Source organism: Piliocolobus tephrosceles, chromosome 10, assembly GCF_002776525.5.
Source record: "Piliocolobus tephrosceles isolate RC106 chromosome 10, ASM277652v3, whole genome shotgun sequence".
NCBI lineage: Eukaryota > Metazoa > Chordata > Mammalia > Primates > Cercopithecidae > Piliocolobus > Piliocolobus tephrosceles.
Genome location: NC_045443.1, coordinates 129,670,823 through 129,682,847, shown reverse-complemented (window position 1 = coordinate 129,682,847; position 12,025 = coordinate 129,670,823). Strand labels below are relative to the sequence as shown.

The 12,025-nt window shown below is 48.2% G+C and overlaps 1 protein-coding gene across 1 annotated transcript in view; it reads right to left on the bottom strand.

Annotated features, from left to right (window-relative positions):
• The window catches only part of LOC113220437 (E1A-binding protein p400-like), a 10,139-nt gene extending 1,042 nt beyond the window's left edge, over positions 1–9,097 (bottom strand). Inside the window, exons 1-4 of the mRNA XM_026449537.2 lie at positions 8,571–9,097; positions 5,936–6,107; positions 5,007–5,176; positions 4,192–4,310 (exon numbers count right to left, since the gene is read on the bottom strand). Of these exons, the coding sequence (XP_026305322.2) occupies positions 4,192–4,310; positions 5,007–5,176; positions 5,936–6,107; positions 8,571–8,645 (536 nt within the window). The 5' untranslated portion in view covers positions 8,646–9,097. The remainder of the gene's footprint in view (positions 1–4,191; positions 4,311–5,006; positions 5,177–5,935; positions 6,108–8,570) is intronic.
• Positions 9,098–12,025: the final 2,928 nt, after the last annotated feature.

Genomic DNA, 12,025 nt, shown 5'->3' with positions numbered 1-12,025 from the left:
GAGTGCAGTGGCGGGATCTCCACTCACTGCAAGCTCCGCCTCCCGGGTTCACGCCATTCTCCTGCCTCAGCCTCCCATGTAGCTGGGACTACAGGCGTCTGCCACCGCGCCCGGCTAATTTTTTGTATTTTTAGTAGAGACGGGGTTTCACAGTGTGAGCCAGGATGGTCTTGATCTCCTGACCTCGTGATCCTCCCATCTTGGCCTCCCAAAGTGCTGGGATTACAGGCGTGAGCCACCGTGCCAAGCTTGATTTTTTTTTCAATCAGTTCATTCATCCATGGGACGACATAGATTCAGCATCAGCGCTGTTCTTATTTTTTGTATTTATAGATCAAAACACCAAGGAAACCCCATGCCCATCATTAAGCAGATGGCACCAGGAGTTCTGCCACTTGACTCTGAGCCCTTCTGAAGACTTCATCAGTCAGAGCTTGACAGGTTCTCCTTCACATGTGGCCCAAAGCCAGAAGAGAAGCCTCCCGGCCTGCAGGCAGCTTTGTGGGTGGCACGTGGCCTCCTCAACCTTAATGGCGGCACTTGGGGCTGTCCTCTGGCAGAGCCCTCACCAGGCAGCAGCTGATGAGAAGACCCGGATGATGACGGAAGCTCTGGAGACGTTCCTAAGGTCACGTGACTGTGTTTGGAAGGTCTTTGCATCTGTGCAGCTCAGCATGAGGGGCAGATCAGCAGAGCCGCACTCTGGCAGCCTGGGGTGGTCAACGGATTGTTGCTGTCCTCAGGCTCATGCTCCAGTCTCACCGTGCATGGCTCCCAGCCCCTCCCTTGGCCCCGGGGGGACCCTCCGGTGAGCATCACTGCCTACTCTCCAGCACGCCCTCTGTCCCTGCGCTTTGCTTTCCACATCGAGGGCCATTTGCCTTCTTAAGGTGAGTTTGTTTGTGGCAAACGTTTTCAGTTTTTGTCTGTCTTTGTTTCACTCTTATCCTTGAAAGACAGTTTAATCCCAGCACTTTGAAGCTACTTCTGGTTTCCACAGTTCCTAGTAAGAAGGGAGCTGTCCATGGAATCGCCTTTCCTTTGTGAGAAATCTGTTTTCCTCCTGGGTTCTTTCATGGTTTTCTCATCTGCTTTGAGTGCCACAGTTTGCCCAGATGTGTCAGGCACAGGGACGTGTTGTATTTCTTCAGTCTTTAGACTTGTAAGTTAAACCCATTCTGGAAAATTCTCAACCATCCACTCTTTGAATAGTTTCTTTTTTCATTCTCTTCTGAAACTCAGTCGAATGTCAGATCTTCTCATCCCTCCCTCTTCTTATTTTTTGCAGAGATGGGGTCTCACTATGTTGCTCAGACTGGTCTTGAACTGCTTGGTTCAAACAGTCCACCCACACTGGCCTCCCAAAGGGCTGGGGTTACAGGCCTGAGCACTGCAGCCAGCCTGTCTTCTTTGTCTTGTTTCCTAGTCTCATGCCACCATGATTATTTCTCCAGATCTCTCTGCAGCTAACAAATTCCCTAATGTATTGTTTAACTCTTCCATTAAGTTTTTTAAAACTGCAGTATAGGCTGGGCATGGTGGCTCACACCTGTAATCCCAGCACTTTGGGAGGCCGAGGCAGGAGGATCACAAGGTCAGGAGATTGAGACCACCCTGGCTAGCACGGTGAAACCCCATCTCTACTAAAAATACAAAAAAAATTTAGCCGGGCATGGTGGCGGGCGCCTGTAGTCCCAGCTACTCGGGAGGCTGAGGCAGGAGAATGATGTGAACCTGAGAGGCAGAGCTTACAGTGAGCCGAGATCGTGCCACTGCACTCCAGCCTGGGCACCAGGGCAATACTCTGTCTCAAAACAAAAACACTGTAGTATAATTTACATACAGTCCAAGTTGTTGTTTCTGATGCATACTTCAGTTTTGATCAATGCACACAGCCATGTAACAACCATCAGCATCAAGATACAGAATCTTTCCACAGCCCCCCAGAATTCCCTCTTGCCCCTTTGAAAGTCAGTCCCTCCACTGCCCCAGGCCCAGGTGACCACAGATCTCTTCTCTGTTGCTATAGTGTTGCCTTCTCCAGAATATCATATAAAAACAAAAACTGCAGCCTTCTAAGTGTGGCTTCTTTCACTCTGCACAAGACATTTCAGGCTTATTCCTGCTGCCTCCAGCATCAGTGGTCCAGCCCTCTCTCCTGCTGAGTGCTGTTTTATGGAATCGGTGGGCCGCCATTTGTTTACCCATTGGCTAGTTGAAGAGTGTCTGGGTTGCTTCCAGTTTTAGGTAAATGAATAAAGCTGCTGTGAACACTTGCATTTTTCATTGTGGTTACAGTATTTGGTTATCATTTGGGACATATGTCTTCATTTCTTTGGTGTAAAGAATGAGGGGTGGGATTGCTGGGTTATACAGTAAATGATTGTTTTATTTTATAAGAAACTGCCAAACTGATTCCAGAGGGCTCCACTATCTTACAGTCCCACCAGCAAGGTATGAGAATTTCTGTTGTTCCACACCCTCACTAGCACTTAGTTTTGGTCTTTTTTTTTTTTTTTTTTTAAGGCATTCTCATGGGTGTGCAGTAGTTTCTCATTGTGATTTTGATTTGCATTTCCCAGAGGACAGTGCTTATTTGCCACCTAGAGAGGTTCTTTGGTGGACTGTCTGCTCAAATCTGTTGCCCACTACAAAATAAGCTGTTTTTGTATTAGTAAGCTTTGACAGTTCTCTGTATGTTCTGTTTACATGTCCTTAATCAGCTACACGACTGGCAAAGGTTTTCTCCCAGTAACTTGTCTTTTCATTCTCTAAACAATGGTTTTCACATAGCAAAAAGGTTTAATTTTATTAAAGTATGACTTGCCAATTTTTTCCTTTTATAGGCTCTATTTTTGGTGTCATATCTAAGAAATGTTTACTTAATCTATAGTCACAAAACTTTCTTCCTATGTTTCATAGTTTGAATTTTATGTTTGGGTCTATGATCCATTGAGTTACTTTTCTATGGGGTGTGAGGTAGGGATCAAGATTACTTCCATTAATTTTTGAATTTCAATTATTACATTTTTCATTTTTAGATGTTCTATTTGGTTCATTTAGTGTCTGCTTAGCCTCTGATAATCTCTTGCTTCTTATTCATGCTTTTTAGCTTCTCCTTGTTTCTTCAAACACATTAAACATATTTGCATTTCCTATTCTAACATCTGAGTCTTTGTAGGTGTGGTTCTTATGGCCATCACTTCTGAGCCCCCTTATCTTGCATCTGCTATGATTTTCCACTATGAGCTTATAGTCTAGGGATCCTGCTGGCTGGAATTCTTTGAGGCCTGGGTTGGGGGTTCCTCCTGCAAGAATGTATATTCTAGCAGAGGCCTGGGGGCACTATAGACCCAGATATGCTTGCAATTAAAAGTCACAGTTTGCAGTTCTTTTGAACATGTCAATAATATGAACTTTGGCCCTACACCTGTAGTGGAGAGTGCTAGCCAGGGGCCATAAATTTATAGGAGGGACTTTTTAAAGATGTTCCATCCACAGCCACGGCCAAGTGAGATACTGTTCCTGCAGTGAAGCTCAGAGGAGTAGTTTGCCCACTTCACCATTTCCTGGTAGTGTTTGCTGTATCCCTTTGTGAGCCCAGCCTTACATGGGGGTCTCCAATTTGGTTCTGCAGCTCCCTGGGCCCAAGGCTTCTCCAGACTGCTCCTGAAACTCACCTCAAAGTTCTAGGTCATCTGGGTCCATGGGGACCCAGGTCATAGAGTGTCTTTAGCACAGACTTACCTCCTTAGACTTCAGCCCTCGCCTGGTTTCTAGACTCACTATCCTGCAGACTCATTCATGGTTTTATATATTTTACCTGGCAATTTTTGAAAATCCAGCATTTTTAGATGTTTTGTTGAGATAGATTTTCAGGTTCTCTCATCTACCATATTACCAGAAATAGAAGTCCTTGTCAGAGTGATTTTCCACAGAAATCATTGTAAATATTTTTGAAAAATTATACTCTATAGCAAAGCAAGCTCTCCCCCAGAGAGCAAATATATGTAAGAATTACAGGGTCTGAGTTCCTTAACACTCAGCCCCTACCCACCTCCAGGAGCCTCCTCAGCTCTGCTCATCAGGCTGCCTCCAAAAGGAAGGGGCTGAGTCCAGCCCCACTCTGGCCTAAGGGGCCTGAACAATGAGTGTGAGATGCAGCTCCCACAAAGCCAAGTGGCCACTTACCTTCTGCTGTGGTGCAGCGGGCCTGGGGTGGCTGAGGGCTGCACAGCTTTTTCCTGCTGGTGGTGTTTCAGCTTTGGGAGCTGTTGCACATGCAGAGGCTGCGCAACCAGTCTGGCCCCCTGTGGTGACAGGAGAGAGACAGCACACAGGACACACGAAGCACATGTGGACAAGGAGCTTCATCTCACACTCATCATTGCCGCTGATTTGCTCAGAGGAGTAAACTGCATGGCAATGACAGTAAAGGAAATGCCTGCTGCCTTAAAAAGGAGAAATAACGCCCATGCTGCATCTCCCCTTAATAGCGGCAAGCAGCTCTCGCTGGGGGGTATTGTGGTCTCTGCTCCATTTGCTCAGAAGGGGGAGGTGCAAGGAATGAGGCTCTAATTAGGCATCTTAAAAAATTAACACATGCAAGCCTGTAATCCCAGCACTTTGGGAGGCCGAGACGGGCGGATCATGAGGTCAGGAGTTCGAGACCATCCTGGCTAACATGGTGAAACCCCGTCTCTACTAAAAAATACAAAAAGTTAGCCTGGCGAGGTGGCTGGTGCCTGTAGTCCCAGCTACTCAGGAGGCTGAGGCAGGAGAATGGCGTAAACCCGGGAGGCGGAGCTTGCAGTGAGCTGAGATCCGGCCACTGCACTCCAGCCCGGGCGACAGAGCGAGACTCCGTCTCAAAAAAAAAAAAAAAAAAAAAATTAACACATGGCAAAACAACTCAGCAACTTCTAGAATGAGAAATTTAGAAAGGTTTGATGCAACTCACTCAAGTGAGTTGTTTCGAGTTTGGTGAGGTGAAGTTGGCTGCGTACCTGCCGCTTTCTGCAGCTATCCTGTTGCGTTGATGGAGGCGCTGTGACCCTGGCTGACAGCACCGCAACTGCCAGGACAGACACCACAGAAGGCGTGGCCAGAGCAACCTGGGCCATCTGGGACATCAGCACTGACATCAGTCTTGGGCCTTGCAGGTGGGAGGTGGAGTCTAAATAACAAGAAACAAGGATCACACGTGTCCTGCCCTGTCACACCATGTTATCCTTCCTCAGGGACTGGAATCATCAACACACCTCAGGTATTAAAAACCATGATGAGGCCAGGCGTGGCGGCTCATGCCTGTAATCCCAGCACTTTGGGAGGCTGAGGTGGGTGGATCACCTGAGGTCAGGAGTTTGAGACCAGCCTGGCCAACATGGTGAAACCTGGTCTCTACTAAAAATACAAAATTAGCCGGGCGTGGTGGTGCACGCCTGTAATCCCAGGTACTGTGGAGGCTGACGCAGGAGAATCACTTGAACCCGGGAGGGGAAGGTTGCAATGAGCTAAGATTGGGCCATTGCACTCCAGCTCAGGCAACGAGAGTGAAACTCCTTCTCAAAGAAAAAAAAAAAAGCCAGGCGTGGTGGCTCACACCTGTAATCCCAACACTCTGGGAGGCCAAGGCACGTGGATCACCTGAGGTCAAGAGTTCAAGACCAGCCTGACCAACATGGTGAAACCCTGTCTCTACTAAAAATACAAAACTTAGCTGGGCGTGGTGGCGCATGCCTGTAATCCCAGCTACTCAGAGGCTGAGGCAGGAGAATCGCTTGAAACCGGGATGCAGAGGCTGTGGTGAGCTGAGATCACACTATTGCACTCCAGCTGGGGCAACAAGAGCGAAACTCCATCTCAAAAAAAAAAAAAAGCAACGATGACTGAACGCTTACGAGCCAGGCTACCTGGAGGTTGGCCATGGTGGTACCTGTCAACAGGGCTCTGGGCCCGGAGCCGTGAGCTGGGGGCTCTGCTGTGGTAGGGGGTGGCGACTGCACTTGCACTTGTGTGGTTGGCTGCAGGGCCCCGGGCAGGGTCTGCGGTGGTGGGGGTGGTGGGGGAAGCTGCAGTTTCTGCTCCTGGAGTCGAATCAAGTGCTCCTGAAGATACAGATAATACTCGTGTGTTTCCTTAGTTGGCAAGCTCACTTATGCAAATCCAGAAGTTTATGTCTTTCTTCACTCATGCTTTTAAAAAGACTGTCAAAAGATGTACATCTAATCAGACATAGATGCTACTACCAGGTATCTCTGGTATCACTGGCTTGCTTTCAGGAGCCACGTGGTTCTTTTTTTTTTTTTTTTTTTTGATGGAATCTCGCTCTGTCACCCAGGTTGGAGTGCAGTGGCACCATCTCCGCTCACTGCAAGCTCCACCGCCTCCTGGGTTCACGCCATTCTCCTGCCTCAGCCTCCCTAGAAGTTGGGACTAAGGCGCCCGCCACCACGCCTGGCTAATTTTTTTGTATTTTTAGTAGAGACGGGGTTTCACCGGTTCGCCAGGATGGTCTCAATCTCCTGACCTCGTGACCCGCCCGCCTCAGCCTCCCAAAGTACTGGGATTACAGGCGTGAGCCACTGCGCCCGGCCAAGCCACATGGTTCTAATGGCACATCCTGACTGGCCCTCGGCCCCTACAAATGCGCCGCCGGCAGCTCCCTCCCACACACAGGACACAACACACACTCTTGCACATGACACACAAAGCTCATGCAGAGACGCGCCATCCTCAGAAACGCCTGCACACAAGGCTGGCCCTGGGCTGGCCTCGGGGAACCTGGGATTTGAGGAGGTTACCACCATTCTCTGACGCACAGCCCCTCATCCTCTGGGCCTGTGCTGCCTTCTCCCTGTGTTCTGAGTTCTCATCACACAGCCCCGAGCTTCCTGAATGCACTGCACTGCTCCCTGTCATGTGCATGTGTGCACTACTCCTGCTGCCATGAATTTCCCTCCCCTGTAACCATCTAGGAACTTCCTATTTGCTTTGAAGACTCAGCATGACCTCCATTCTCCCAGGGTCAGGCACTTCTTCCTCTGTGCCTGCAGCACCTTCCCTGTGCTTTCTGATACCACCAGGACTGTGAGTTCCTAGGGTCATGTGTTGGTTTTCCACTTTGAGTAGGTAATTAAAAATAAATGGATGGGTGGATGGATGGGTAGATGGATGGACAGATGAGTACATGGATAGATGGATAGCTGGATGGGTGGATGGATGGATGAATGAATGGATGGGATGGCTGGCTGAGTGGGTGGGTGGATGGGTGGATGGGTGGATGGATGGATATATGGATGGGTGGGTGGGTGAATGCATGAGTAGACAGATGGATAGGTGGATGGATAGATGGACAGACAAGTAGATGGGTAGATGAACAGATAGATGAATGGGTGGATGGGTGGGTGGATGGACAAGTTGGGAGGTGGATAGGTGGATGGGTGGGTGAGTGGATGAATGGAGGGACAGATGAGTAGGTGGACGGGTAGGTGGGTGAATGGATGGATGGATGAACAGACAGGTAGGTGGATGGATAGATGAGTGGGTGGGTGGGTGAGTGAATGGGTAGAAAAGCACTGAGACTATAGGTGTGAGCCACTGCACCCAGTATATGTATTTTAAATTTAGCCATTAAATTTGAAAGATAAAGGATATAAAATGGATGTTTACAATCTTTTTCTTTTCTTTTCTTTTTTTTTTTTTTTGAGACAGAGTCTCACTCTGTCGCCCAGGCTGGAGTGCAGTGGCGCCATCTTGGCTCACTGCAACCTCCACCTCCCGGGTTCAAGCAATTCTCCCGCCTCAGCTTCCCAAGTAGCTGGGACTACAGGCGCATGCCACCATGCCTGGCTAACTTTATTTTTAGTAGAGACGGGGTAAAATATTTTTCTTAAATACAGCACAAACTCACATCTCAGGGGTGCACCAAGTCACATTTCAGCTGGATGCCTGCATGTCAAAATCTCTGATTAGCCAAAGTCAATATAACCATCAACAAAATAAACTCTGTGACAAATGAATAAATCTGACATTTTATTTTTAAAATAATATTTTAAATTTAGGAGTCAAGTTTATTTGTATCTGTGAAAAATTCCCAAACTAGTACTTTTTCTTAAAAGACATGTCAACAACAGAATGAAACGCTGTCCTTGAAGACGATTTTGCTCAGTGCTGTGAATGCCAGTCCATCCCAACACAGATCAGAATCAGCCTCTAATCTACTCTTCCCACCATGCTTGATATTATTACTTACATGTCTGGAAACATAGGTTGGTTCAAAAAAGACAAAATGTGCTTCCTAAAGTGTTTTACCATGGAGTCTCTCTTTATGTGTGTAGCAACTATTAATCTATTTCTGTATTTTATTAGAAAGTTCTTGACAATTATTTGTGTGCACAAAATTAACAGCTTTCACAATAATCATTCATTGTGCGACAGCCTTCTACCACTGCAACAACAGATACAGGTTCATATTTCAACTGACAGAACTTCTAAATATAAAGTCCCATCAGGGTTTTTTTTTTTTTAAATCCCAAGTCACCTGAATACATCACAAAGAAAACACTCACCACATCGCTTTTATTTTCAAGCAGAGCGCCTGCTTCAAAGATGCTGGCGTCTTTACCAACAAAGGTAGAATTCATAACGTTTTCAAGACTTCAGTCTCATTATGCCCTGTCACAAAGCGCAGGAGCAGCACAACGAATTCTGACAGTTCACCTTGGCAGTGGACTTTAACATGACCTACTATTTGAATAAGTACACAATATTAACTCAGTTGGTTACCTCTTTTTGAATATTTATTCAAATTTAATGTCTTTTTTTGTTTCTCTTGAAATTCAATTTGCAGCTTACTTTCTACTATCTAAAAGAAAAAAATCATGAATTCAAATATAAAATCATTAGCTCCCGAGTGAAAACTTGAGGGCAAATTGTAGAGAATTGTAAAAGTGTGTTTACCTGCGCAATACTAGACCAGGAACGCTGGATTTCTCTGGTAGTGGAGGTGCCGTCCGTCTCAGCCTGCTCGGCTCCTCCCTCCCGGTCTCGGCCTCTCTGCGCATCCTGGCCTGCAGCTGCCGGGCCACGGCTCTGACCATCTGAAGACAAACACCACGTTGTCTGGGAGGGTCTCCGTGCACACAGTAACACGGAAACATCTTGTGTTTTCACTAGATATACATATTTAATTCTGGAGAATTCCAAAGAAAGTCTACTATTTCCATTTTTAGTATCCATTCATGATACTGCTTCAATCAACAATTCTAATAATATTCAATATTAAAAAGTAAAATGGATATTCCCCTAGAAAATATCCCTTTACTGTCAGCCAAAGACACTTACGTTAATGGGCAATAAAGTCTGGATGAAACATGAACCACAGTTATCACAGGGCTTTCTATGCAAACATAATTCAAGATAATCCTCAATTTAGACTGTGCCATGGCCAGACATGAAATGCCAGTTGGTATGAAATTGTCCACATGGCCGAGGGCAGTGGCTCATGCCTGTAATCCCATCATTTTGGAGGCCGAAGCAGGTGGATCACCTGAGATCAGAAGTTCGAGACCAGCCTGGCCAACATGGCAAAACCCCATCTCTACTAAAAATACAAAAAATTAGCTGGGCGTGGTGGCAGGTGCCTGTAATCCTCACTACTCAGGAGGCTGAGGCAGGGGAGTCAATTTAACCTGGGAGGTGGAAGTTGTAGTGAGCCAAGATTGCATCACTGAACTCCAGCTTGAGTGACAGAGTGAGACTCCGCCAAAAAAAAAAAAAAAAAAAAAAAAGACTTAAGAGTTAGTGATGAAAACTCAAACATTAAATTGGCCATATTAAATTTAGAAATCTTCTTTTACATAATATAATTACTTCTTCAATTCTCTTTCACGATGTGATTTCCAAAAGTATTATTCCAACCCACCTTCTTCACAGAGGCACCTTCCACCTCCTCTCCTGGGCAAAGTCTGTGGCCATCCACTGCATCTCCTCCAGCAGATAGTCCCAGTGGGACTTGGGCCGTGGAGCCTCCTGCAGCTTCAGCAGATGCCTCTGGGACCACAGAGCTGCCTTCCTCAGCTCTGCAACGCACTGATGCACTTGGTTCTCCTGAAAGATAGGAGCAGTTCATCAGCTGTGAAGACAGAGACTCCAGCCCCTTTGTCACGGGCTCAGATTAAGGACCTGAATGAGGGAATGCGGTGCCCTGGCGGTCCCCAATGCAGACCACACTGGGTGCTGGTGGGGGGACCTGCAGTGCCCAGACACTGTGCACGCACCCCAGATGCCCCCTGCTCTAGAATCTGAGTAGGCTGGTGCCAAAGAATCACCAGAGAAGCAGCTATGGCCAGTTCTTCAGATGCCTTTACTGTTTGCCATATTATAGAGAAACATTTCAACTTCTAATTAAACAGCTTGTAGCAAAAGCAACTTCTCCCACAGATAACTGAGCTCTCTCACCAGCTTGATCTGCTCTGCAATCTTGTCCTAAGGGCTCTCCTATGGCCCCAGGGCTTGGTGGTGGGGGGTGGGGTGGGGCGGGTGGTGCTGTACTCTGGGCTCTGGGCACCATGGCCACAGCCACGCCTGCATGTCTGGATGCACCTGGAGAGGCGGCTTTGTGACTTGCTGGGGGGTGCCGCTTGTCTGCACAGAGCAGATGGAAAGGGGTGCTGCCCACAGGAGCTGAGGGCGGATGAGGTGACAAGGGGCAGAGTGTTTGCAACAACTGGTTACCCTCAAGGGCAGCAAGCAACCCGTCACTAACACATTCAGTTCTCAGTTTCACTAAAACCTTTACCCAGAACGCTGACTTACGGCCCTCTCCATTTCATCAGAAGCGCTTCGTAGAGGAAAAACATTGAACAAGTTATATCTAGTCCTTTACACTCACTGGAAACACAGATTCCTGGAGAAGCACACACCACCAAGAATATTCTGGCATGGCAGCCCATGTGGGTCAGGACTCAGCCTGTGCCCGGGTTTGGAGGGCAGCCCCTCTGAGTACCTGGGATGGTGCCCGGGGAGCTGTCTGCCACTGGGTAGGGAGGTGGAGCGCGAGCTGCACAGCCTGTGGGGGTGGCACTGAGAGTCACCTGGCAGGAGAGGTGGCGGTGCTGCGATTGGCTGCTGGGTCCTTCCCTGGACTGGGGGCTGTGCTTGTGGCTCTGTCGCCTGCTGCTGGGAGACCTGCAAAGACGCTGCAGCGCAGACCCCGGCCGGGGGCAGCCCCCCAGGCAGCTGTGGCAGTGGGGTGTGTAAGCTGGCAGCATTCTGCACAAGAGGCCCTGTGGAGGGGTTGTACTGCAGCTGACTCTGCCACTATCCGGTGAGCTGCGCGGCCTGTGGTGTGGGGAGCATTCCTCCCGCAAATGCAAAGAAAGTCAAGCCCAGCTCTCCCAGTATCTCAAAGCAAAACAGAGACGTGACCTTAAGAAGGGAGTCCACTGCTCCCCAAACCAAATAATGTCCCAAGTGTCCATTGACAGATGATGGGTAAACAGAAAGCGGCCTTAGAGAGGAAGGAAATCCTGCCACGTGCCACCGCGTGTATGAGCCCTGAGGACCTTCTGCTGAGTGACACGAGCCAGGCACAGAAGGGCAGATCCTGTCTGTCCCACTGACATGGGGTCCCTAGAGCACTCAGAGCCGCGGGACAGCAAGCGGAGCGGGGGTGCGCAGGAGAGGGGAGGGGCATGCGTGTTTCATGGGGGCAGCGTTTCCTTTTGGGAAGTTGGAAATCTTTTGGAGGTGGATGCAGGTGACGGCTGCACAGTAACGTGAATGTGCTTCATGCCACTGAGCTGTGCACTTAAAATGGTAAAACAAAAGCCAACCAGAAAAACTCCAAGGAGTAACACTTGAATCATTATTATTATTTTAGAAATAAGGGCTCACTCCATCACCCAGGCTGGCATGCAGTGGAGCAATCACAGCATTGTCTCTGCAGCCTTGACCCCTGCGCTCAAAGCGATCCTTGTGCCTCAGCCTCCCGAGTAGCTGGGATTACAGGCACGCGCCACCA